This window comes from Trifolium pratense, linkage group LG2 (assembly GCF_020283565.1).
Source record: "Trifolium pratense cultivar HEN17-A07 linkage group LG2, ARS_RC_1.1, whole genome shotgun sequence".
In the NCBI taxonomy this organism is placed as follows: Eukaryota; Viridiplantae; Streptophyta; class Magnoliopsida; order Fabales; family Fabaceae; genus Trifolium; species Trifolium pratense.
The window spans coordinates 38,810,061-38,836,307 of record NC_060060.1 but is presented as its reverse complement, the minus strand read 5'-3'; the positions used below and the strand labels follow the sequence as shown (position 1 = coordinate 38,836,307).

The 26,247-nt window shown below is 34.6% G+C and overlaps 2 protein-coding genes across 9 annotated transcripts; one reads left to right on the top strand and one right to left on the bottom strand.

Moving 5' to 3' along the window:
- Positions 1-412: 412 nt before the first annotated feature.
- On the top strand, positions 413-12,322 carry LOC123907220 (kinesin-like protein KIN-12C). 3 transcript variants are annotated; one of them, XM_045957397.1, is made up of 33 exons: positions 413-974; positions 1,070-1,225; positions 1,570-1,653; positions 1,761-1,880; positions 1,976-2,089; positions 2,175-2,267; positions 2,377-2,537; positions 2,622-2,696; positions 2,812-2,899; positions 3,001-3,059; positions 3,150-3,213; positions 3,371-3,436; positions 3,519-3,680; positions 3,848-3,952; positions 4,326-4,561; positions 4,657-4,726; positions 4,834-4,887; positions 4,975-5,033; positions 5,483-5,549; positions 6,019-7,735; positions 7,849-7,922; positions 8,005-9,306; positions 9,405-9,512; positions 9,655-9,815; positions 10,059-10,146; positions 10,250-10,324; positions 10,431-10,655; positions 11,095-11,193; positions 11,279-11,353; positions 11,430-11,488; positions 11,631-11,742; positions 11,846-11,953; positions 12,053-12,322. In XM_045957397.1, exons 1-33 carry the CDS (start codon positions 507-509, stop codon positions 12,182-12,184), a joined length of 6,636 nt encoding a protein of 2,211 aa, XP_045813353.1. In that variant the 5' UTR covers positions 413-506; the 3' UTR covers positions 12,185-12,322. The 3 variants fall into 3 exon arrangements, with proteins under 3 accessions (XP_045813353.1, XP_045813352.1, XP_045813354.1); XM_045957396.1 differs by having other exon boundaries at positions 441-974; positions 4,834-5,033; XM_045957398.1 differs by lacking the exons at positions 4,657-4,726; positions 4,834-4,887; positions 4,975-5,033 and having other exon boundaries at positions 441-974.
- Positions 12,323-14,340: 2,018 nt separating this feature from the next.
- On the bottom strand, positions 14,341-22,202 carry LOC123907218 (calmodulin-binding transcription activator 2-like). 6 transcript variants are annotated; one of them, XM_045957391.1, is made up of 13 exons: positions 22,011-22,202; positions 21,325-21,444; positions 20,968-21,083; positions 20,153-20,241; positions 19,511-19,556; positions 18,935-19,208; positions 18,258-18,381; positions 18,071-18,161; positions 17,179-17,550; positions 16,385-17,073; positions 15,473-16,043; positions 14,822-15,133; positions 14,341-14,649 (listed from the first exon to the last, which is right to left on the bottom strand). In XM_045957391.1, exons 1-13 carry the CDS (start codon positions 22,057-22,059, stop codon positions 14,608-14,610), a joined length of 2,895 nt encoding a protein of 964 aa, XP_045813347.1. In that variant the 5' UTR covers positions 22,060-22,202; the 3' UTR covers positions 14,341-14,607. The 6 variants fall into 6 exon arrangements, with proteins under 6 accessions (XP_045813347.1, XP_045813346.1, XP_045813348.1 ...); XM_045957390.1 differs by having other exon boundaries at positions 18,071-18,381; XM_045957392.1 differs by lacking the exon at positions 21,325-21,444 and having other exon boundaries at positions 18,071-18,381.
- Positions 22,203-26,247: the final 4,045 nt, after the last annotated feature.

Genomic DNA, 26,247 nt, shown 5'->3' with positions numbered 1-26,247 from the left:
AGAGACAATCCATTTCCAAAATAGATATATCTTACCGTAAAAGTTCAACTTGTCCTATGAAATTGTTTAGAGGAAAGATATGAGCACCACAAGACTATCTTTATTCGAAAACTTCGTTACTGTATGATGTATTAACATATCAATATTTAATTAGGAAATGAAAAATAAAATCAACAAATTAGTTAAATGACCTAATACTAGAATAATTTTAGACAAAAAGAAAAAAAAGAATAATAGAATAATTTTCCAAGAAAATAAAATAAAAAAAATCAAAGTAGTAGCGTGCTAGGAAAGAGTAGCTAGAGAAGAGGCTCCACAACAAAAATAAGGAAAAAAATTTGAAATTTAAAACTTGAATTTAAGGTAACGTTATTAATTAACATAAATAAACAAATAGTTGAGGGACCCAACTACAATTTATGAAAGTGGAATTTGAATTGAAGCGGGTCTAAGAACAGAACTGAATCCTCTTGAAATCTAAGAACTCAAAGAAAGAAGCATTAACAATGATTCCAAATCAAAGCTCCAACCGCATTAATAACAAACTCTTAAAGGAAACAAATACAACCACTTCTACTTCTACTCGTAACATCATGACTCGAAGAAACTCTCAAATCGAATCAAACGAAAACGAATTCGAATCTCAGAACCCAATCAACTTTCCACCACCACGAACTCCACTCAATTCCATACCAGATCCATCACAGTGTCACGAATCCGAAACTCATCGACATGCTCGTTCTTCCTCCGATAGGTTCGGGAATGCTGGTTCAGTTCGGACTGGAAAGCTACATTCCGAATCTAACTCAGCGCAGAGTACACCTGCTAGAAATTCTTCTAGAGTTTCGCTCGGTGGAGGAAGTAGTAGAGTTAGCTTAGGTAAAGGAATTGTGAAAGGAACTGAAATTTTAACCCAAGTTCAGCATTTTGAACTTAAACACGATCCTTCGTTTTGGACGGATCATAATGTTCAGGTACATACGTTTTAGCATCGATTTGTGTTCTCATTCTTCTACCGTGATTCGTTTATGTGGAATTAGGTTTTAATTTTGTGTATTGTTGTTTTCAGGTGTTGATAAGGATTCGACCGTTGAGTAATATGGAGAAGCTTTCACAAGGAAATGGAAGATGTTTGAAACAGGAAAGTGCGCAGACTTTGGTTTGGCTTGGTCATCCTGAAACCAGATTCACATTTGATCATATAGGCTGTGAGACTTTATCACAGGTGCATCTCGAATTTCGTATAGTGTTAATGTTGCATGCAAATCTGTGAATTGTTATTTTTGGAGTTGCTATTTTAGCCAAATGGAAATAGTCAAAGTTACATGAGTTTAATTGTTTTCGTCGATTTTGAAATTTGAAATAAAGAAATTTTGTCAAGAGCTCCACATTGGATGGAAGATGGCCTGAATATTTGTTTATAAGTGGGAGCAATCCCCAGCTCACAAGCCGATTTTGTAGGGTTGAGTTAGGCCCAACTCAATTTCTAAGAAATTTCAACCAGTGAAATTGGCATGTCGAAGATAAGGTTTTAGTTCAAATGCTTAATTTGGTTGTGAACTTGTGTAGGAAAATCTGTTCAGAGTTGCGGGAGTGCCCATGGTGGAGAATTGTTTGTCTGGTTACAACAGTTGTATGTTTGCTTATGGTCAGGTATGTTACTGTAGAGGATTTCTTATTTTGTCTTTGTTATTTTGCTATGAGTTGTTTGTGTATTGTTATGTTTGTTGCTGAATGAAGTTGTGGTTGATTTTCTGCAGACGGGTAGTGGAAAAACATATACCATGATGGGTGAGATCAAAGAAACACAAGGAAGCCTCGATGAAGATAGTGGGATAACACCAAGAGTTTTCGACTATTTGTTTGCGAGGATTAAAGCGGTGTGATACTTAGAATAATGTTTCCATGTTAATAGAATGTTCTTTTCAGATTTATTTAATGCGGCTTCTAAGTCACCGTTATTGCTATTTTTTAGGAAGAAGAGATTGGGAAGGATTGTAAATTGAAATACACTTGCAAATGTTCCTTTTTAGAGATATACAATGAGCAAATAACTGATCTTCTAGAACCTTCATCAACAAATCTCCAAGTAATCCACAATTCCCTGTATCTATTTTGATTGCAGTAATTGTTAATGCTCCGAGTAACAGTTTAAAATTCAATTTTATATGTAGCTCAGAGAAGATATGAAGAAGGGGGTATATGTTGACAATCTTACTGAACATAGTGTAGTCACAGTCAATGATGTTCTGAGGCTTTTGGTACAGGTGGAGTTTTATGATCAAATATTTCTGCAATTTGAACTTACCATTTATATTTTTATGCTTGAAGCGTGATCATGTCTGCATGATGTTATTCTCCTACAAAATATCACAGGGCACTGCAAATAGAAAGGTGGCTGCAACTCATATGAACTGTGAGAGCAGTCGGTCTCACAGTGTTTTCACTTGCATTATTGAAAGCCGATGGGAGAAAGATTCTATGACCCACTTCCGGTTTGCAAGGTTAAATTTGGTAGATCTGGCTGGTTCTGAAAGGTAAATACAACTTTTATGGTCAGAATCTTTATATATTGTTGCTTTTCTTTTTCTTAACATGTGTTAACTTGCACATTCATCTAGGCAGAAAAGCTCTGGAGCTGACAGTGAACGTCTGAAAGAAGCTGCAAATATAAATAAATCATTGTCAACTCTTGGGTAGCTAACTATCAAGGACCTGTTTATTGATCGATTTACTTTCAGTCAATATAATGTGGTTAAATATTTATGTTCAAGTGAGTGACTTTGTTATTTTGTTTTTACACGTGCTTAGCTTGGTAATTATGACATTGGTTGACTTAGCCCATGGGAAGCCTAGGCATGTTCCCTACAGGGATTCAAGGCTTACATTTCTTCTACAGGTAAGATAGACGAAGTTCTAAAAAATGCGATGAATGTTGCGTACCATCTAGTGCATTATTCTCTAGTAACATGACTGTACTCCCCCCAAATTTTTGTGCAGGATTCTCTAGGTGGAAACTCAAAAACAATGATCATTGCAAATGTCAGCCCATCCATTTGGTTTGTACATTTGGTTGCTTGAAATTATAAAACGGACTTTACCATTTTTTGTTTCTTCTATCATTAATATTGATTATTCTTCCCATGCAGCTCTGCTAACGAAACATTAAGCACTCTGAAGTTTGCCCAGCGAGCCAAGCTCATCCAAAACAATGTACTAGCCTATATAAATGCATGCATACCTGTTTTTTTTTTTGGGTAGGGGGTTGGGGAAGAATTGCATACTACAATGCTGCATGCTACATGGTACTTTTTTCAATTGACATAAGGTATGGATTAGATTAACTGATTTGTCCCCGTTCTCTTAAAAGGCAAAAGTGAATGAAGATGCTTCTGGTGACATAAGTGCACTGCAGTGGCAAATCCAACAATTGAAGGTATTAAATAAAGAGTTCAAAATTGTTGATATTTTCTACAATACTACATCATGGGGCTGACTTATATACTGAACTGGAGCAGGGTCAACTATCCTTTCTGACGAAGAATAAATTTTTTCCACCACTGGCGTCAAATTTGGAGCCAAATTCTGATAGCTGTAGGTTGAGTGAAGTGTCAGAAGAACACAACTCTACGGGAGAAAGAGCGACAGCAGATCACAAGCTACTTACTCCAAACAAAGAGGTACGTCATGTGTCACTAACCATGAGAGTCTTGTATTATTGGTTGTAAGATTATCAGGGAACTTCATCCGATAATGGACTGTATAGAATTATCAAGGGATTTTATCTAATAGTAATAATGATCATAACAATTAGCCTCACTAATAATTAGAGCTGTGATTTCTGCAGATCAAACGCATGAAAGCTGCTTTGGTTGGTGCCTTGAGGAGAGAAAAAATGGCCGAGACTACAATCCAGGGTTTAAAGGTCGAAATTGATCACACAAAATGCTTGGTATGCATAATTGTTATTCCAGAAGCTTATGCATTATGCATAAGCTTCTGGAATAACAATTATGCATACCAAGCATTTTGTGTGATCAATTTCGACCTTTAAACCCTGGATTGTAGTCTCGGCCATTTTTTCTCTCCTCAAGGCACCAACCAAAGCAGCTTTCATGCGTTTGATCTGCAGAAATCACAGCTCTAATTATTAGTGAGGCTAATTGTTATGATCATTATTACTATTAGATAAAATCCCTTGATAATTTTATCTAATTCTATACACGTAATTCAAAGAGCATAATTGTTATTCCAGAAGCTTAGAGCATAATATGTGAATAAGATACAATATTATGAGCTAAAATACTTGTATCACATTTCTCTAGGCTCAACAAAAAGATGAAGATGCTCAGCATAATTCAATTAAGCTGAGGCATTGTGAGGAGAAAATTAAACAACTTGAATTGTTGGTAGATGGTCAACTATCAGCTGAGAAGTATCTTACGGAGGAAAATAGGGCTTTAAAAGAGGAGATTCAGTTTCTTAAAATGAAGATTGATAAAAATTCAGAATCATCCAAACTTGCTTTGGAGAATGATAGACTTTTGCAGCAACTGGAAATGTAAGTTGCATTGTCAGATACTATCTGATAATATCTTAAATTCTAATAACTTTTTGGTTGCCAATGACTCATTTTGCTTCAGTACTTACTACCAGATTCCAAAACTTCTATGAGCATGGAGAGCGGGAAAGATTGCTGGCTGAACTTTCTGAATTACGCGATCAGGTTGGCTAGACTCCAGAATTTGTCCTGCCCTATCCTGATAGATGAAACTCAAATCTCATGTTGTAGCTGAGTGTGATTATGAATATTTGCCTTTTATTTTTGTGCAGCTCTTGGTCCATCTCCAAGAAAAATTTACTTTCTCCATGAAAAATGAAAATCAGGTCAACTTTAGTTTTATTACTCGTGTAATATTGGTTTTTCTTACTAAGATTTCCTATTTTCACTTATTATGCTCTTTGAATTTTCAGGATATTGATGCCACACAGGAGTTAGAAGTTTGCCAGAATATGAATTCTAAGTTGCTTAGGTAGACAGTTGGCTTATATCATTATTAATAATAATATTGGGCCCATTTTTTTATTCTCTAAAAATCATTTATATATAAATAATTTGTAGATTATTCTTTAGAGACTCTTAAAAAAGGTATAAACCATGGTTGCAAAAGCATTTTCAAAACTATGCATGTTAAAATAGTTTTTCGTTAATTCATTAATAGGATTGAAAAAAGCATAGCCATCATACATTATGCTTTCCTTTTAGTAAAGATGATGGCTATGATGTGAATGTGAAAAACTTAACATGTGACTGTTTGGAATTAAAACCCGATTTTGTGTCTTTAATTTCTTTTTGCATATCAGGATTATGTGACTATGGATTGTGGTGATAGTGATGCTATAATTGTACTCCCAAAAACTATATTGCAGTAGACTGGTGACAAATTTCTTCCTTTCTTTTTCCTGTGGTTGGTTGTTACAGGGAAGCAGATAAATTACAGACAGAACTTGGAAAATATTTGAACTACAATAAAGTGAAGTCTAATTCTGTAAGTATTTATGATGAAATACTGCAGTCCTCATGAACACATTTGCTGAGCCTTTGTTTTGTCATGTTTAATCACTTTTCATCCGCTCAGATTCTGCGTTCTTCATTCGAGCATCCTGATGAACTTCTGACAACAGATAATCACATGCTTGGCCTGTTTTACATATATCAGTGCCATTTACGGAAATGCGTTGTTTTGCTGCATATCATAGTTTTTCTCTGTTATGTACTGGGTTTTCCGTATGACTGAAAATGTATGCAAATAAAACTATGTTTATTGAAAATGTATGCAAATATAATTAGATATATCCATTATCCACCTCCTGAACAATTTATGGATATGTTTTAAAAAGATACTTAATGGATTAACATGTACTCGTGGTCATTATTTTAGGAAAGTGAAGTATTTGCGTGCTTTCTTGTTTTCGAATTTCATAATCAAGTTTATCATGATCAGTTAAACATTTCAGGTTGAGACAATATCTGTGGGAAGTGATTTTAGTGATGAGATGCCATCCTCTACATGGGAATATAAAAACAACAAAGAGTTAGAAGCCAAATTGGAAAGAATGAGCAAGGATCTTAAAGAAGTGAGGTTACTTAATGACCAATATCAAGAGAAATGGGCATTACAGTTATCTCAAAAACAGCAGATGGAAAGAGTCTGTCAAGAAGTTGAGATGGAGACGACCAGCACAATTCTTCATTTGCAGGAAGAGGTTGCCAGTCTTCAATCAGAGTTAGAAGGGAGGTTATGCTCCATTGATCAAGAAAATACAGAGCTAAGAAATGTGGTTGCAGCAAAAGAAGAGGAAATGAAGTCACTTTGTTTGGACTGGGAAAAGGCAATCTTGGAACTGATAACATTCCTTGTTGAAGGTTCTAGATCTCTCAAAGATGCCTGTGGCCAAGTACAAAATATTTCTTCTTCATTTCCAAAGGTCAATGCTTGGATTAGTGAACATGTTGGCATGGCTGTCAAAAAGTATATTGAGAAGGAGGAAACAATTCATCAACTACAAAGTAGCTTGGAGGATGCACGAAAGATGATATTGGACATGGAGGTGAAAATATGTTCCTTAAAGGAAGCAACTTTAACCTTAAGTGCATTTGAACATCTAGACAATGAAAATGGCACTGAAGAGGCAATTGAATTAAGAGTTATGTTAAATGAGAAGAGCGATATGATAAAGACTCTGGAAGCTGAAATAAAATATAAAAACGATCAACTTTGTAAAGCAGCTAAGCAAGCTGATGCTGCATTCGTTGTTGCAAAATGGCTTTCTGATAGTTTTAATGCAGCTCACTTGAATAATGATGTTGAAGACATTTCCATCCCTAATCTAGATATGCAAAGCAGTTTCGGAGATTGTGCTACTTCTGAGAATCTAGATGTTGGATATAGTTTGGTACTAAATGATCTTATGAGTCAAGTTGAGTTGACAAAACTAGAAGTAATGGAGATGGAGAATGCTGTAAAAACCAGTTTTGAAGATACAGGAATGCAGACAGAAGGTTTTCAAACTGGTGTCCTGGGTCTTTTTTCTGCTTACAGGGATTTGATTCAAGACATAGTCAAAGAAACAAAGGATATGAGGAAAGAAATAAGGGATTTAAAGATGCACTACATAAGTTCTGATGGTTATACAGTTGACTCCTTGACATCAAATACAAGTAATTGTCAAGTGCTTGCAAACCAGCATCACACTCTGCATCAGATAAAAGAGCAACTTGTTTTAATGAATGGAAGATTGAATACCATAGATAATTGTATTAGCAAAGACGTAGATGTGTCAAGATTTCAACTGGCAGATGAAGATTTCATAGATGCTGATGAATTGAGCACTGATAGTTCTTCACTCTCTGATTTATCAACTGAAACTGAGAGTGTTGCTTCTGGAAGAAAGTCACATGGATTCACAAGTAATTATGACTTTAAGTTAGCTGGAGAAATAAATGAAAAAAAGGAGCAACTAAATTCTGAAAGAGGCATTATAATTCAATCAGATGATGCTTGCAGTTCATCAAATACAGCAGAGTTCACGAGAAGGCCAATCTATAATGTAGTAGCAAGGTCCAGTCTGAGGAGAGAATTAAATGCCACATATGATGGTTTCCAAAGACTCTATAATTGTTTTCCCGCACTCCTCAATAAACTAGATGATGGATCCCTTTCTTGCCCTAAAGGTAACATTTTGTTACTACTACTTCCTTGTTTCCATCCATTTTGCCACTTCCATTTGTATTTAGTCATCTGAAATGTAATACAAAAGTCTAAAAGATGTAATGATATATGACAGAGCTGGAAAAGGTGGCTCCATATTCATGGTTGAGGATGCAGAAAGATGAAGTTGGCTATGAGAGCGACAAAGAGGTATGTACAGTCATCACAATTTTTACTGGACAGGAATATATTCATGTCTCTTATGTTCTTTAATTATGTGCCTATGATTCAGGTGTTTGATTATAGGGATATTAAGCCTGATGAGCGCTTCTTAACCAAATTTATGGAAGCTCATGCAGCGGTGAAAGAAGCAGATCTCACACTACATGCTTTGACAAAAGCATTTGAAGATTCAAAACAGTTAACTGCTCTGTGGAAGCAGGCTAGTGAAAACTTGACGATCGAGAGAGCAAGCATGTCAGAAGAGATTCAAAAGCTTAAATCTTCAACACCCCATGCAGAGGAAGAGAATCAATTACTGAAGGACCACATCAATTTCAGCTCGATAGAGATGACAAATTCAATTTCCACGCTAGAAGAGTGTTTTTTACAAATGCAAACCGATATGGAGAAGAAATTCAAGGTAATATATTCTGATGTTCATCTGATGGGGCAGGAGATACTGTACTTTGTGAACAGCCTAAGGGCATCAGTAGAAGATATTTGCTCACGGATTATGGATGGAGGTTTTGAATCTTTTGCTTTGTACAGTTGCTGTTTAACAGAGCTTGTCAGTAAGTTTGCTGACTTTAGCGTAAACCATGAGTTTCAATCAGCCAGACAGGGGGCATTGCATAATTTGCCAAAAACTTGCTCAAGTATTGCGGAACCTGTCCCTAGTACCGTTAATGAAGGTATAGAGAAAATAGATCACCATCTGTTAATCCAAAATGTGCAAGAGGAACCAGACTTTCCCAATGTTAGAGCATTATATGAAAACACGGCTCTTAAAAAGGAGTTAGAGAGGAAACAAGAGTTATTAGAAGGTTTACTTTTTGACTTTAGGCTGTTGCAGGAATCAACTTCTAACAGTAAGGAAATTAGGGATCAGACTGAGAAGTTAATATTTTCTCTAAGCCAAGCTCGGTATGAGCTAGAGATTAAATCAAGTCAGCTTGATGATATACTGGTTCAAAACAAAAAACTGGAAGCTTCTCTTACTGACACTGAAAAGGCCTTAACTAGATCAAATAATGAGCTTGAGCTTGCTAAAGAATCAATTGAGAAATATGCTGATCAAAATGAGGAGTTAAGGGATCTTTTAAGAGAATTGTATGACAACAAAAAGGAAGCTGAAGAGCAATTGGATGAGCACAAAGAGTTGATTAGAGGCTTGGAAAATGAAATTTCTAATTTGACAGCTTCACTGGAAAACCAATCACTTTCCTTGTTTCAAAGCATAGAGGATGAACTAAATCAGGTGATGATGGAGAGAGACCAACTTTATGAAAAAGTTCATGCATTGAATGACAAGCTTGAGATGGTTTATTCCTTGGTTGATGAAAAGGAAGCTATTGCCATGGAAGCTCGTCAGGTATCTTTATGCTGATTATTATGTTTATTTCTTCTAGTTTCAAATTCTTATTGTTGTTGTTGGAACCGTCTTTTATGGAACTGAAATCTCATTAATAGGAGTCGGAGTCTAGTAAGCTCTTTGCTGAGCAAAAGGAAGAGGAAGTCAAGATTTTGGAACATTCTGTTGAGGAACTTGAATCTACCATAAATGTTTTAGAGAAAAAGGTTAGTTGAAGCTGGGCAATATTGTTAATGTTCAATGTCAATTTCAGTACAATACAGGCTTGTTGTTTGAGATGGCTCCGAAGGTTAATCAAACAATCTGTTATGTATTTGCTTTTTCCTGACTATATTGCATTGCTCTTAGGTGTATGAAATGGATGAGGAGGTAGAAAGACATCGTTCAATTAGTGATTCGCTAAAAGTGGAACTACAAGCTTTGAAAGAGAGGATACTGTTAGTTGAGAGTTTACCCCAAAATTCAGATTTAGAAAGCACGAGTGTTCATACTGGAGAGAAGATATCTAGGTTGGAGCTTCTACCCTTTCATTGGTTTGTATTATAGTTTAATATTGACCAAATGCAAGTGTTGAGATTGAAATAATTTTAACTCTGAAAACTTGACAAGTCAAATGATGTAGAGATTCAAAATTAGATTAGTGCTAATAACAGACTCTATTTATTTGGGAAAAGGGCTTTCAACTGTTGTTATTGTAATCTATTTCTGATTCGACTTCTCTGTTCTCCATCACATAAAAAACCCTGATGTAGGCAACTACCTAGTAAAGTACTGGAACTAAATGAGGCACTGATTCAGATAAAGCTTCTTGAAAAGGAAAATGCAGAGAAAGATCAGGAGGTATTCTTCTTAAATTCCAAGAAATTTCTTTAAAAATCAATTAAATTGCACTTATTGTTTTTTCTGGAAGTCTAACATTTTGTATATTTATTTATTTTTGAAGATTAAAAAGTGCAAAGAGTATGTCTCTGAAATTGTATTGCATGCTGAAGCCCAATCATTGCAGTACCAACAGAAGGTACACAACAATATAAGTTCTGATTTTACCAAGTAGTTTTCAGATGATTTTCTATCATGTTATTCTTACGTTCCCACGTCTTTTGCTTCCCTGTCCTTCTTTTTAGTACAAGTGCCTGGAGTCAATGTTCCGCGAAGTGAAAACAGATATGTCATATTCAACATCAGAAAAATTTGAGAAAACCTCAACAAGGACTAGAGGTTCTGGCTCACCATTCAGATGCATTTCAAATCTTGTTCAGCAGATGAATCAGGAGAAAGATCAAGAACTGTCAGTGGCAAGGCTCCGTGTACAAGAACTAGAAGCACTTGCAGCTAGCCGGCAAAAAGAGGTATTTATCCTTTTATAGTCTCTGTCCCAAGAGTAGAACTGAATATGTTAGGAGAGTATACATTCATATCATTTGTATATGATTGATGGTTAGAAGTGCTAATAAATCAATAGAAAATGAAAAATAATTAAAATATGAAAATGATGGCTTCAAGAATCTACTTTGATCTGGTTTAGCTGTTATTCATCCAAACCTAAAATCTCCATTTTTTTATGTTGGATATCTTTTCAAAGGGAAATGTTTTTCTACACCTTAATTTTACATCTGGCATAGTGTTTTGACCCTTTTTTTTTTATATGCTAAGCAACATTCTGAAACTAATGGTGGCAGCTCATGGTCAAAGAGAGGATATTAAGGTGTTAGAATAACATAACTACTTTTCATATAGATTCTGTCTATAATAATGCTGAGAAACAAGGCTGAATTTATATTGGATCAGGTTTGCATGCTACAAACAAGGCTGGCTGCTACTGAAAGCATGACTCATGATGTCATTCGGGACCTTCTCGGGGTCAAATTGGACATTACTAACTACGCAGTAAGTTCAGATTTATTTTTATATTCTGAACTTTCATGGTTGTGATTTCTCATTGCCCTGCATTTTTTCTTCTGGTAAATTCCAGAATTTAATAGACCAAAACCAAATCGTGCAATTAGTGGAGGAAGCTCATCAACAGAGAGAAGAGTTCTTTGCAAAGGTTCTCTATGTTAAAATTATGGTGTGCTGTAAATTTTATTATGTGTTTATTTTATCTGACATTTCTTTCTCATTAGGAAAAAGAGAATCTCGACCTTAGACAACATATTAATGATCTCATTGAAGAAAGAAAGAGGTAACTGATCTTACAAACCATGTCTGACTGCTCTGTTATCCGTGCTCGGTTTTACTTTCTAATCAATTTTCTTAATTTAGAATACTGAAATTGTACACAATTTTCATTTCTATTATTCTCACCATATTAAATCTGTGCTCAGCTGCATATCACAACTGAAAACTAAAGAGGCAGATATGCTTGCCACTCAGATAGCAGTGCAACAACTCCAAGAGCGAGATCAGTTGCTTTCTGCACAAAACGAAATGTTGAAGGTAGGGCGCAACACATCATTGTGATCTTATTTACCATGTAACTTGTAAGTATTAAAAAAAAAAATTGATTAGTGTTTATGGTTTTTTCTGTCAATTGTTGTAGATGGACAAAACCAATCTCATGAGGAAGATTGCAGAATTGGATGACATGGTTAAAACACTAGTTGGGACAAGAAATTCTCAACATGTTCCACAATCCTCAAAGACTAAGGTCTACTTAAATTTTCTATTTTTTGGTAGGGTCTACTTATATCATTTTACAATGAAACTTTCCATCTCAATTATGGGCATTTCATTCTGTGGATTACAGGATAAGGGAGCTCAAAATTTGGGCAATGTCAGATTTACCAAGAGGTTGTCACAATCTGAACGACTTCTTGCTCGGGTTAACGAAGAGCTTACTCATTACCGCAAATCTTCTGGTGATAATTTGCATGGCTAAACAACCAATAGTTTTGTGGCTGATCCAACATGTTCTAATTTAAACTGTACAGATACCCTCATTCTTTGACAAGTTCAGAAAATGTATAAACACATTCTGTCACATCATGTAAAATCTATTGTGGTGTTTTTTGTAGAATTTCCCACTCTATCATCTATGTCCAGATCAGTACTCTACAAGAGGAGTTTCGCCTTCAAGCTTTCTACCAAGAAAAAGTAAAAAAAAAAAATTGGTTCTTTCTTTGTACGTCTACTTCTAATCCTAATCCCCCCATTCCACAAAACTCAATTTTAGATTGAAGAAACTTTTTGTGAGAAAAATTTCATTTTATAGTCATTCCAAAACTATCGCATATAATTTACAGCACACTTCGTAAAAAAAATAATTACAGCACCCTAATAAATACTCCCTCCGTCCCATCTTATAAGATCTATTTTGACTAAATACATTGTTCATATGTCTTGTTTTGACCTTATTTTTCTATAAGTATATAAATGTAAATATTATCATATAAGATCTTGTTTGATTTGTTTCGATAAGTATTTTTAAAATATCAAATTTTTATAATTTTTACTAATAGACAATTAAACATATTCGTAATCAAAATCTTGTATCGACATATGTGTATTGATCAATGAGTTATTATATTTTGATACGGAGGGAGTATAAATGTTATTAAATAAAGATAGAAGCCTTTGTTACAGTTTTTTTTTTTTTTTTAAAAAAAAGAAAATTACTTTTGTTTTTATAAAAATAATAACTTTTTTATGTTTGACAAAAACTGTAACAAAGGCGATGAGAATCGGTTGGAATGTTTCGACATTTTTATTAGTTGAGATAGGATTATTGGACTTCAATTATAGTCTTTACATAGTATTTTACTTAATTGATAGGGCTGCAACATATTAGTTTTCACTCTCAACCGATAAACATGCACTGTACAGAGCATATATACACTTATATTTCATACACTTCATTTTTTTTATTTCATTTTTTCCCAATAAAACTATAAAGAACACCATATCATGTATTTGGGGCACTAACTTTTTGTGTTGCTCATCACAGTCAACATACAGCACATCATCAACTGAACCATCAGTATGAAAATACAAAATGAAACCATAAAAAATTATAAGCAGAATGATAACAAAATGCATAGAAAACTACTATGATAACAAAATGAAAGTTTCTCTTCCCAACCCCTTGTCCTTTTCTGCCCCGTTTTTTCATTTTTGCTCTTGGTTAAAACTTATCGAAGTTTTTTAGTCCAAATTTGGGAATTTTTAGAAAACACATTCCGAAGTTATTTTCAAAGGCAAATTTTTTTTCGGAAAACGCGTTCTGAAGTTTTTAACCAAGGACAAAAATAGAAACACGTGGGTAGAAAAAAACACGGGGCTGGGAAGAGATTAAAATGCAGATGTTTTCTCTACCGACTCCAGGGTTTCTTTTATACCCCTAAAATCTCATTTTGCCCTCGTATTTTGAAAAAAATTGGCCAACTTATTTTAAACATGGAAAAAAAAAATCGGTTTATATAAACCGAAATAACATAAATGTTACGAAAAAAGGAAAGATTTATGTGAAAATTCGTGTAGAGCTACATGTGGTAAATTTAACATATCTCTTTGAATATAAGTCGTATGCTAATAATTTTTAATCTAGTATAAAGAATACAAAATTTACTACAGGATTGACCTCAACATCATAAATCCACAAAATCAGCCCTCAATACACTCATATGGCATCAAGTAACAATAATGGCTAATCAACTTAAAAAATCGAAGGATTTTAATCCCATAAAATCTCTAATTCAATCTATATCTATACTACTATAAAAAGTGGACTATGTTTCAAGTAAAATGTCGACGTTGCACTCGGCACTCCTAGAAGCATTATGGTGGCCTACTACTCGTTTAATATGTGTAAATAAGACAACCTCATACATGATCAATACAAAGCGTTTATTCCCCACCACTTCTAAAAACATGAAGTCATCCTAAATCCTAATAATATCCGAATAAATTTTGTGTTTTTAGAAATGATGGGGGCGGGACAAGAATCTCCCATATAATTATTCAATCTAAGGCCTAAAGGATGCCGACAGTAAACATGCAATTACAGATGCATATAACATGCACATTGGACAAATATAATTTTGTGTATGTTCTAATTTTGACATTCATATATTCCAAGAGCCTATGCACTATCTCAACTGTTTTCCAACTAAAACTGCTGTTTCACTGGAAAAAGGGAATAAAATGGCATATACATTTCCCTCTTCCTTTTTCTACTTTCAAATCAACAGACTCTCCAAAGTCCATAGAGACTAGATACTATGTTAGATACATAAAAAGGTATGCCTGTAAGACATTAGTATTAGTATTAAAAGTGCCACCACTGTTCCTCATTTCTTACAGAGTCTAGTCAACATGCTGTGATTGACTGGTTCCGCCATAATCAATCTGTTCAATGATAGCAAAACAGATTTAACCAATAAGATTTGCTTTTAATCAACAGAAACTGATGGTATCTACCTTCTGAATTGACATATAAAAATAATGGGGTTGACAAAGCTTGAAAGCTCAATCGTATACGAAGTATGGTCAGACAAAAGAACACAATATTAATGACTACCTTAAAATTCTGATATTTCATGATTAGCCTCATATATTGATCCCTTGCCTCTGGATTACGAACCATGGACTTAACTCTATCAAGAGCTTTCTTTACATCATCTGATTTCTGTTTCCGTCCAATGCTAAGAAAGTCATACTCGTCGTCACTATTCTCAGCATCTTTTGCCATGATACCAACCGGCTGCCCAACCCGGAACCCTCGCAGACCAGCTCCTTTCCGCCTCCAACGCAGTATTGCCTTTTCTACGATGCTAACAGACCAAATAACTTTTTTGTACTGCTTGCGAACTTGGTGTCCTCTAAAATGAGCCTATATATAAAAGAAAAGGCTAAAAGAGGATGTAAATGCATATGAGGCGGTTAAAATAAATTGAGAAATAGAATGCCTATCTAATATATAATAATTAAGAAGTTGGCAATCTGAAAGGAAGCACGCAGCAGACTCTAAAAATGGACATTCCAACAAATGGCAACTTCCAAATTAATTGAAATCACAATTTGCTCAAAGAAAAGCTCTAGTCGTCGTATAACAATTTAGAAGTTTTCACCCCAAAAGAGTTAAAATGACCACAATCAGATGCTGAAAATAATCATGAAAGGCATCAATAAGGCTATCCTAGTGATATATATAATGAACGAGCAATAATACCTGAATTTTTATTATGCGGTTGCGTGTTTTCAAAAAATCTTTTCTTCCTTTCCACCCACGATATTTCTTTTGAATCCTTAAAGCTGCAAAATGTAAATAATCCTCGAAGTGGCCTATCTTCTGAACCTTGTTCAAAGAATCAGAGACTACATTAAGTACTTCTTCAGAGATATCATCACTACTCTTGGTTAATTGTCTTTGACAAAATGATTTTGCCCTAAAGGCTTCTTGGATCAAAGCAGCTGCATGGGCTGATTTTCGGAAAGCAGCAAGTGACTCTTTCAGACCGTGCTGCTCATCCATAGTCAGATATGACGAGTCACCGTCAGCAGACTCAAAAATACTGTCAGCTGCTGTAGTTGTGGCAATGTTGTGCATATCATTTTCATTGACAGTCAACATAGACAATTGAGTTGTTAGATCTGCTTCAGCCAAATACCCAGCAATTCCTTTATGTCCTCTACTTGAAGCTAAATCGGCTGCTTTTTGTCCTCGAGGAAACGCTGATGTTGGATCCTCAATGGCCCCTGGGGATGCTCCTAATTTGACTAACGCAATTACCGTTTCTTCTCTGAAAAGGAAACAGAAAACAGAGCACAAATGCACATTCATCATATAAAGTTAATATATAGTTCATAAAATACTACGTCAATAATGAAAAACAAGAACGACCTGAAACAAGGAATCTGTAGTTCCAGTGTAGATGAGAGAGAAATTTTAAATTTCCAAAGAAAAATTCTTGAAATAAGTTGAGAATAGAAATTTCATTTGTCAAAACAAAGCAAATAGAGATGGAACAATGCAGGAATGAAATAAACTAAATAATATAGGCTTTAAGTCAAGATAATAAATCATAGTAATACTGACTACAAACATAGAAAGTTCTTGAAGTAAAGAATCTAGCAACCAGACCTCCCAAAATATGAAGCCCAGTGAAGTCCTGTTTTTCCATGAGCATCCCTGTAGTTAGGACTGATACCAGCGGCAACTAATGGCCCCAGAGCCCATACATATCCAAGTGCAGCTGCCAAATGTATGACTCCTTGGCCTTCATTATCCAATATATGTTGTCCTTTTCCTCCTTCATGAACCTTAAATTCCAACCAGCCATAAAGCTTGTCTCTGATTAATCTTTGAAACAGTACATCTCTAGTGTTATTGTGATCACTTCCATCAATCTTGAAAGTTTCTCCAAATACTCCATTATCATCTCTCATGGAATACATTGTTTCCATAAGTTTACATTTTTCACATTCGGGAACAGAGCACTTGAACCACTTGTTGTCAGGTTCCAGTTCTACTAGTCTAAGAAGTCGAATTTGAAGTTGTACCTCATCTTCTGGTGAGATTTTAACACCATTGGGACCTATAAATTTTGATGGATTGTCATGATATTCAAATTCTCTGACCTCACTACAGGCTAACCGATTACTGCATGTAACATAGAATGGAACACGACCAGGTGAATGCAAAGGAGTCTGACAGCGTATGACATTCTCTGCCAAAACTTCAGCAGAAACCTCAATTTCGCCGAACATACATCCCCATTTGGTCTCACCAGAAAGCTTTTTACTCCCCAGAAATGTGCCAACTATTAAAACCTTTCATACAAGGAAGAAATAAATCAAAATCAAATTTTATATTGTGTTTGAGAATTTCAGGTATGTGTGAGAATTTATGTTAAATGAAAAAAGGTACACACACACCTTTGTTCTAACCCCAGCATATGCCCAATCTGGAGAAAAGTCGTGGATACTAAATAGCTGTTCTAGGGAAAGAGAAGGGCCTAATGAATCCACATCCAACTGCATCTGGCGTAACCTAGACACCTCCTTATCCTTGTTATCAGCATCAAGTGTATTCCAATAATTGCCAGAATCTGAAGCCATAAAGGAATTATCACAGTCTCCACCAATCTCCTTATCCATCCACTGTCCGAAACTATCAAGCTTCTTCAATTCCGCAAACTCAACATGTTCCAACTCATCTTTGTATGCACCACCGTCTTGAGGAGCAAAAACTGGATGATCACTGAATGGGGTATGAAATGAGCCTAGATCATGCTCCTTTTTCACTTGCTACCATGACAAAAGAAGTCACATGGGGGAAACATTGTGACTAGTAAGACTATACTACACGGAACACAGCATAATTGCATTGCAAAAAAATTCAGAAGATCACAGGATGTCCGTTAGTTATCTTAACTCTTAAAATATATTATTATATTTTTAGCATGCTTTTGTCAGATAAGGGGAAGTCCTTTTCAAAATTTGGTTGTTATACCAACTTGTGAAGGTAGAGAAAGAATTTATGTTAGTTACTTGAGAGTGTTTATTTATACTCATCAATGTGTACAGACCATAATCAGACTTAAAAATCTATCCTATTTATAACAGAATATACACATAATTTTGAATATCTCAACAAGATGCATAGACAAACTAGTGATTTCTTAATACTGTTAAAGCTTTATACTTCATAGTCACACCTCATAGGACTCAAAATTTGAAAGCCGTAAAATTTAACAAGGAATCGTAAAGGGAATCAAGGCAGGGTGTCAAAGTTTAAAAGTACAATTGATAATTGCAATTACCACACCTGATTAACAGTCTGTGAAGTTCCTGTAATAATAGGGTGCATATACACGTCAGTGATGGGCCTATCTCTTAAAATTACACCATCTTGGGTCCTGCAAATAGCATCTAACATTGCATTACTTTCTGCAACAGTAAAATAAGCTTCTGAGCCGTCACTTGATCCTTGAACATGAAGTTCTCTATCATACATATTAATTCCATTTCTGCTAGAGTTCTGAATGAATGCCCAGGGAGGCACGTCATTACTAGGAGAAAAGCAAGGAAGAGATGTCCGTGATGAAATAAAGGGGTTCTTCAATAACTCAGAAAACCCTAAATAAAAAAAAAATTGCATATTAAAACATCCAAACAAAACTGGAATTATAGAAATACGTAACAGCCAAAATATTTACGGGCGAAATAAACAATTACAGTTAAATTGTCATGGTGAAGGGAGAAACAATGTAATAGGCACTGTCTTAGTCACTAAAATCTTCATTTGACTGATCATCAAACAAAATAAAATGATGATAATTTTTTATAAAAAAAAATTTTTAAAAATTGATGATAATGTCACAAGATGGATTGAGGTAAATCAACCTTTCTATAGGTGAAATTTACTCCAAAAAGTTTAAGGAAAGACTTCAATTTTGAATCACAATGAAAATAATTCCACAAATTTTCAGATGCGCACAATTCTCCAAGTAACATTACCATAAACTGAAAATCTGCATTGTTTATACTTGGTCATAAGAAACGACAGTCATAGCATGAAGGAGATATATAATCTTCAAGAGAACTGAGATAATAAACATATTCCTATTCTATTCCAAATCATTCCCCATAACTCGACTAAGTCTCATACATATAATCATACACAACTAACCAGTAGCTTCAAGTGAAAGCTGAGGTGCACAATGATGCATGGAATTGCTGGTAGATTGAGCATGAGAGGAGACTTGAGGACAATTCTGTAACTTGTCATCCTCATACTCAGAAGCTCTGTGCTGATCAATTTCATTCGCACTTGATGTCAAAGATACTTGAACAACAGATATTGGTGAGCTTATTTTGGCAGAGGAAGGCACTGAGCTACTCTGAGAGCTACCAACCGGGGTTACTGGAACTGCAGGCAAATTTGAGATGCCAGACTTGCAGCCCTGTAAAGTGTGAAGAATGTTCACAATCCATATTTGAAATTGAATAACATGCAAAACCATTTAAAACATGCAAACCAAAACATATTTGAATAACCACAATATGGTTGGGAGATCCATCTATGGGTCAGGCATTAGCCAGTACTCGCGATTGCTCGCAATCCATAATAAAAATGCTTACAAGAGAGATAACCATGAAAATCAACATAGTTGTGCTTAATATTTGCTAAGATTAACAAGAATTCTGGTTCCAGTAAAACATTATGTCATTGACAAAAATGCTATAGAAGAAAACAGATGCATACCTCTTCAATTTCCCGATAATGCACTAGGACAATGTGCTCTAACTTCCTGCAATCCAAAAGAATGTTCAAGTTGAATTTATTTTTATATCACTGGTAGCCATGTAAAAAGGGCCTGAACTCATGGAGCAATCCTGTCAGTTTATGAAGGCTGGAACTTTTTAAATGATAAGCCCATTAAAATGAGGGCCAGTATGGAATGGTCAATTTTGCTTGCAGATCACAAAGGTTGTGAGATGCAGGTCAGCGAATTAGCCCCGCTTTACTCAACTACTCTAGATTGTTAAGTTTTCCATAATCAACTAACAAAATATTTCATTTTTTATGTTAAATATTTAAATTAAATAATTTTATCAATTGGTATAATATTTTTTTATTGAAGATTTTGCCCAACCTTGCAGCTTGCCGGTTTAGCCTGCTAGCCATAAGTTTTAAGGCTTCGATTTGTTAACCTTGACCCGTCAAGAACAAAATGTAATAGCAGCAGAAAAACGTTCTTTTCAGTAACTTGTAGAAATGGAAAATTAAGACCCGGTCTATTATTTCTCTAAATTTCTAAAAACACAAAAACACCATGCCTAATATTCTTGTAAAAAGCCAAAGATAGGAATCTTGATCCTTAAAAACAGGATAACAAAAACTCACTCATCAAGCATCCAATAAATTCTCCTTTGAAAGTTTTCATTATCCTCGCCACGAGCATAGTAACAATGCAAGACCTCAACGCTACCAGCCTACACTCAGCAATAGAAACAATTAACTAGGCAGCTCATGAGACCGAAAAAATAAAATATAAACTAAGGGAGAAAAATGGCACCATAAATATTAAAACCAGGAAACTAGAAACTACAATTGTGCAGAGTTGCATAAAGATATTCATTTGATAAACACTTGGAGAACCACTTTCAAATAAGTTCTTTTGATACAACTATCAAATTATAACTTTCATAAGAGAAGGCATAACAATAGGGAACCACTTCTAAATATGTTTGTTCTCTATTGTGACCTGTATCATCCACAATGGAATTTAATTGGAATGTGACATGTTAGAAATATAAAGTTGCAAAGAATTGAAAGAAACTGATTTCATTGATAATATCATTGAATTGTACAAGAGAAGCTTCTACTATTTATAGAAGCTGGGTTAGTTCTAGAAACTTCTAACTTCCTAATAGTTCTAGAAACTTTCCTAAAGTCATTTAGTTACATAGAGACTAAACTGATTTAGTATACTACTCTATTACAAGGAAATAAAAAATCAAGTGCCGAATCTCAGGACCAACATTGAAGCTACACGCTTATGCAACCAGAGATGCTATATTACATTTGTATTGTGTTGAAAGTAACAGGTATTTTAAATATATCAGTTACATGAGGTTATTCCACACAACAATTTGACCCACATATAACAGGTTCAATTAAAAAAGTGAAACTTACAACTAATAAAATGAACAGCACACCTTCAGCTTTTCATGAGCTTCTCTTATAGTCTTGCCATCTTTTTTCTTCTTCCACCGGTGACCATCCTTGCGAAAGTAACGGAGTACTTTTCGATCAAACAAGAATAGTGACCCAGCTGGAAAAAAAAATGAACATGTCATAATAATACTCCATCTTTACACCAAGCACGTGTACTGTAGCTAACATAAAACCTTTCTACTTGAGATCTATCATCACTTTCTCAGTTTCTCCATTATACATGAATGAACAATAGAACAAGTAAACTCCAAACTATGAAAGCATTCCAATATTTTGTACTATCGCAATAGCAATAATTAATGAGATGCCCTTAAACTAGGGAAAAATATAAGCAATACCAGGAGGCCTAACAGGTGGATTTGGTGTTAACTCAAACTTCCGGTAATTGCGAAGTATCTCACATATTTCAGCAGGTCGGAGCCAGCGATGTTGCGCTTCACCTAGTATCTCACCAAGCTCTATTAAATTCCAGGCAACATTCAATGCATATACATAAGACAGAGGAACAAAACCAAAATCAAATACAAAAAAATTACTCTATTACAATAATAAAATAAACTTTAGACTTAATTACAGTTTTGGTCCCCCTATTTTAACTCATTTATGAAATTAGTCCCCCTATTTTAAAATCACACAGACAATGCATTGACTCAGTCGCGAAATTCAACCGTTTGTCTATGACGCTGAGGCTAATCACATCAAAGTTTAACTGTATGAGCGTGAATTTAAATACCTAACATACAATACAATAATGAACACTGATCCAATCTAAGTGAAGCACACACACACATGATTGAAAAGAAGTGAACAGAAACACATGCATGCATATATATATTATGGTATAAATTTGTTTAGGCAATAATAAAAAACATGCATAAGGAATGGAAATTTTCAAATTGAAACTACAGAAAATGAAAACTAGAAAACCAAATGCACAAACACAAGGTTGATGATAATGGCATCAAAATCTGACATTGAAGAAAATAAAGTAAAACGAGAAGAAGAAAAAGGGGGGAAATGCAACCTAATTGTTGGTTCCGATTCTGAATGTGATTTCTGGTTTGAGCCATCATCGTCGAAGAATAATCTGAGACATTGAATTGAAAAGAGAGAAAAATCGATAGCGGATAATTGAAATCGTAAAAGAGAAAACCCTAATTGGTAAAATGTGGTGAAAGGGGTTTCAAAAAAAAAAATGAAGACGCGTTAAGCAAGAAAGAGGGAAAGTGGTGGCGCGTGAAAAACACTTAAATAGAGAGAGAGTTGATATCTGAGATTGCCGCGTTGCGTTCAGATTAGTCCGACGTGGCATTTGTTGGTTACTTGCTTTGGAAGTAAGACGAGCCCTAATTTTGATCATATTTTCTACTCCTATATAATTATGTTTTTTTTAAAAAAAAAAAAACTTGGTATCCGGCTCTAGAACCGACTAAATTAAGGGGACCAATCTCACCGCCCACTTGCGGGATCCCATTTAAAGCCAGAGTTTTTTTTGCTTTGTATGGACTTATAGCCCACCGAAATTGGCATCAAGGGGAATTGAACCTGATACCTTCAGAGAAGCATACTCCAAGGACTCAAATCAACACCACTATACCAACCCCAAGTGGGTATATAATTACGTTTAAATGCATTTTTTGTCCTCTTATTTTGAAAAATAAACAATTTTGGTCCGTCTTATTTTGAAAAATTCAAATATTTGGTCCTCTTTTGCATTTATCCTTCAATTTTGATAACATGTCACATTCTTTAAATGAAATGACACGTGATACATGTCTATCGAGTTGCTACGTCATATTTAATTTTTTATTTACTATTATATAAATCATATTTTATCGTTTCTTAAATTAGAAACATAACGTAATAAATTAAATTTATGTGTGTTACTTCTTCATTGTGTTCTTCTAAACATAAGCATGAATCATGTGTTATGTCATTTAATATTAAATCATCAAATGCCTAAATTTTTTAAAATAGGAGATCAAAATTGCGCAAAACAGAATAGAGGAATAAAAATTGTGCATTTTGTAAAATAGAGCGACTAAAATTGCATAAAATAAAATAGGGTGCCAAAATTGCATTTTAAGTCTTACAAATATTAGCATTGATTTATTTCAATGAATGTTTTCAAAACATCAGTAATTTTTTTAAGAAAAATGTTAAACGCTCTTGGGCACTGGTTAAGTTTATTAATAAGAAAATTTTTCTTGAAATTTGTGTATATACCTTAAAAATTAAAAATATATAACAAATTTATCTTACCAAACATTAATTTTCTTTTTTAGCAATTTTAACAAGTATTCCGGAGATACCGTTTAACATGACCTAATTTTTATTTGTAATAGATAGTAATCAAAGTTGTTCATTAAAAAGGTAACCAAATTACTCTTTTGTTTTTGGTGTGGACTCAAATGAATTGCAACTTTGATATGGTGAATCAAATGAATTGCACCCCAAGGAAAAACAAGGAATGTTATAGGATGAACATCCTTCTACAACTTCAAAGCATGCGTAGAATCACTATAGACCCTCATTCTAGTTATACTTAAATTACAGGTTTCACACACAAGCAAAAACAAAATAGGTTGAAACACAAAGACAATAAGCAAGATGGTGTATAATATGGAAGTTACTTAACTAGAGAATAATCTATCTTGTATCCTAGATGTCCAAAACACCAATCGAACATGAAGTCGCCCGTTTCACCAGGAGTTGGAAGCGTGATGCATTTTTTAAATTTTTTATCATCCCCTGAATACACTCTCCATATTGTAGATGAAAAACTCGTGACATACACAGAGTTGCTCTCATATCCCCATCTGCTTGAATTGCTCAATGCATAACATCTCGTAAGCCAAGTATCAAAAGAATAAAATAATACAATGTCACACAAATTTTCTAGTTTGACATAATTTATAGTGGAGAAGTCTATCTTGTACACATTACTTACTTTCTCCGACATTATATCAACCACTAAAAGTTGCTCATCACAATTAACCAACCTAAAGTTTATGTCGGTTGCATCAGGAGTATTCTTCAATTTTAGAAATTTAATATTTGGAGAATTTAAGCCGAGTGCCCCTATGTTGGTCTTGTTAGTGACAATGTATATGTTGGAACAAGTGTGTAACTTGTACAGAAAACTTGGTAGAAGAGATTATTACACCAATCAGTAAAAGATACATTAACATTACCTCCTATCCTTCCTATAAACTAAAACCAACAAATGTAAACAATTTGATCCATCAAGGAAGACATATTTGCAAGATCTCCTCTAAACACAATTTTGTTGCGCATACGTCAAATACACCACGTCGTAGCAAGCCAAATGAGATGACTAAACTTGGCTCTATGTTTTCCTTTTGCTGATTTTCTAAACATATTAAAATGTTGCCATACTGCATCAAATTGTATAAAGTTGATAACCATCCAACTATAAATGTCATTCCAAATTTCTACCCAGAACCGGCATTGAAAAAAGACATGATGAATATCTTCTTCATCCATAAAACTTAGGACACAACACCTTTCATGAGGATTAGTAATAATCATGCTTGTCAAACTCGCGAGTAGCCTCTTAAACTCGTACGAGTTTACGTATCTAGGAAGCAAAAACGAATTGGATCGCTCATAGAATCGGTTTTTGATAAACTCGATTAGATTCAAATAGATTCACATAGACTCGTATAAACTCGCGAGTTTACGAGTCTATAAATTTTTCTAGAATTTTTTTTTATATAAAAAAAAATCCTCATAAAAAGCCCAAAACACAAAAAAAAAAAAATTAAAAAAAAATAATAATTGAAAACCCTTAACCTTTTTTTTTCTACTATATATACGTAATAGTACATTAGTCCCAACATTTGGAATTAGAAACCATGAAACTAGTTGCCATCGACGAAAAATGTGTTTTTATTTGGGCAGAGTTTGATGAAGATGATGGTGATGATTATATTGGTGGTGATGATTTCACCGGAGCTTTTGATGTTTAAAGCCATTATCATATATATTTCACCGGAGCATTGCTATTTTGTTTGTTTTATTATGGAGCTTTTTTGCTTTGGAGTTTGAAATTTGAATTTTTATTTGAAAATTGAATTTTTAAGTTAATTGGTGTTTCATATATATATATATATATATATATATATATATATATATATATATATCATTTATGAGTAACTTATAGGCTTTTGAAACTCATTTTTAAGTTTCCATAAATTCGTACGAGTCTACGAATCGAGTCTACAACCCTTTGCGAGTCTGAGTAGACTCTCGAGTCTGACAACCTTGGTAATAATTCCTTTGGTTGGTAGTTTTTCAAGCTACAATTTCCAACCAAAGATACTAATTTTCGATGGAACATCATTCAGATTCTTCAATGCCCTTGCCGTGTTTATATCAATAAGCTCTGAGTCAAACCTGTTCTGCATAACCGTATAGCATGTTTGGACTGAAAAAAAAACCAGCTGGATGCGGGATCTATTTGGTCTGTCCGGCAGCCCCCTGCGCAATGAAATCTCTGTCAACAACTGCTGCAACTTGGCTGCTGCCACAGCAGCTTCTGCAGGCAGCGTTGCTGTCCAAGACAGCTGCCATGTCCAGCTATTATTCACCCAATATCCCATGTTCGCGATGCTTGCATCTTGCTGATTTGAAAGAGAAAACAGTGATGGAAATAACTCGCGAAATGGTTCCGAACCAAGCCATTTTTTTTCCAAAATCCAATAACTTTGCCATCTCCAATAATGTTACTAACATTAATTCTAAACCAGTCCTCTTCCGATGTATCTCCGATCCTCCATATGTCACGCCACCAAATTGAAGAATTTTTTAGTCCCGCCACCCCTTCCCCACAAAGAAAATTACCAGCGAAAAAACCATAACAAAAATTCAAAAGATCGTTCCAAGGTGCTAAAGTCTCATTCAACACCTCCACTTCCATTTGCATAAGAGCGAAGAATTAAATAACTCTGGATTTCTAATTTCCAACTTACCCAACACAATTTCTTGCATTCCACTCCACCTCCCCACAAGAAATTGGTTAGAGCATACCATTGGGGTTGCGGAGGCTGCCTGCCTGATTTGCACAGTTGATGATGAGATGAGAGCGTGAGAAACTGCCGATGGATTGAAGAAAAAAATTGGGAAAACATTTGAAATTTATAATGCCCTGTCTTCTTTTTATACTCTCTCTAGTCTTCTCCTAATAATAATGTTTCAAATCTATTTCACTAATTTTACTTTTCAAAGATGAAAGATAT

Coding starts and splice junctions, on each gene's coding strand:
- LOC123907220 (XM_045957396.1), top strand. CDS start 507: ATGATTCCAAATCAAAGCTCCAACCGCATTAATAACAAACTCTTAAAG. Junction 3,060..3,149: donor AATGTCAGCCCATCCATTTG/GTTTGTACATTT, acceptor CTTCCCATGCAG/CTCTGCTAACGAAACATTAA. Junction 11,354..11,429: donor GAGAAGAGTTCTTTGCAAAG/GTTCTCTATGTT, acceptor CTTTCTCATTAG/GAAAAAGAGAATCTCGACCT.
- LOC123907218 (XM_045957390.1), bottom strand. CDS start 22,059: ATGATGGCTCAAACCAGAAATCACATTCAGAATCGGAACCAACAATTA. Junction 20,242..20,967: donor AAGCTCATGAAAAGCTGAAG/GTGTGCTGTTCA, acceptor TGCTGAGTGTAG/GCTGGTAGCGTTGAGGTCTT. Junction 16,044..16,384: donor TGGGCTTCATATTTTGGGAG/GTCTGGTTGCTA, acceptor TTTCCTTTTCAG/AGAAGAAACGGTAATTGCGT.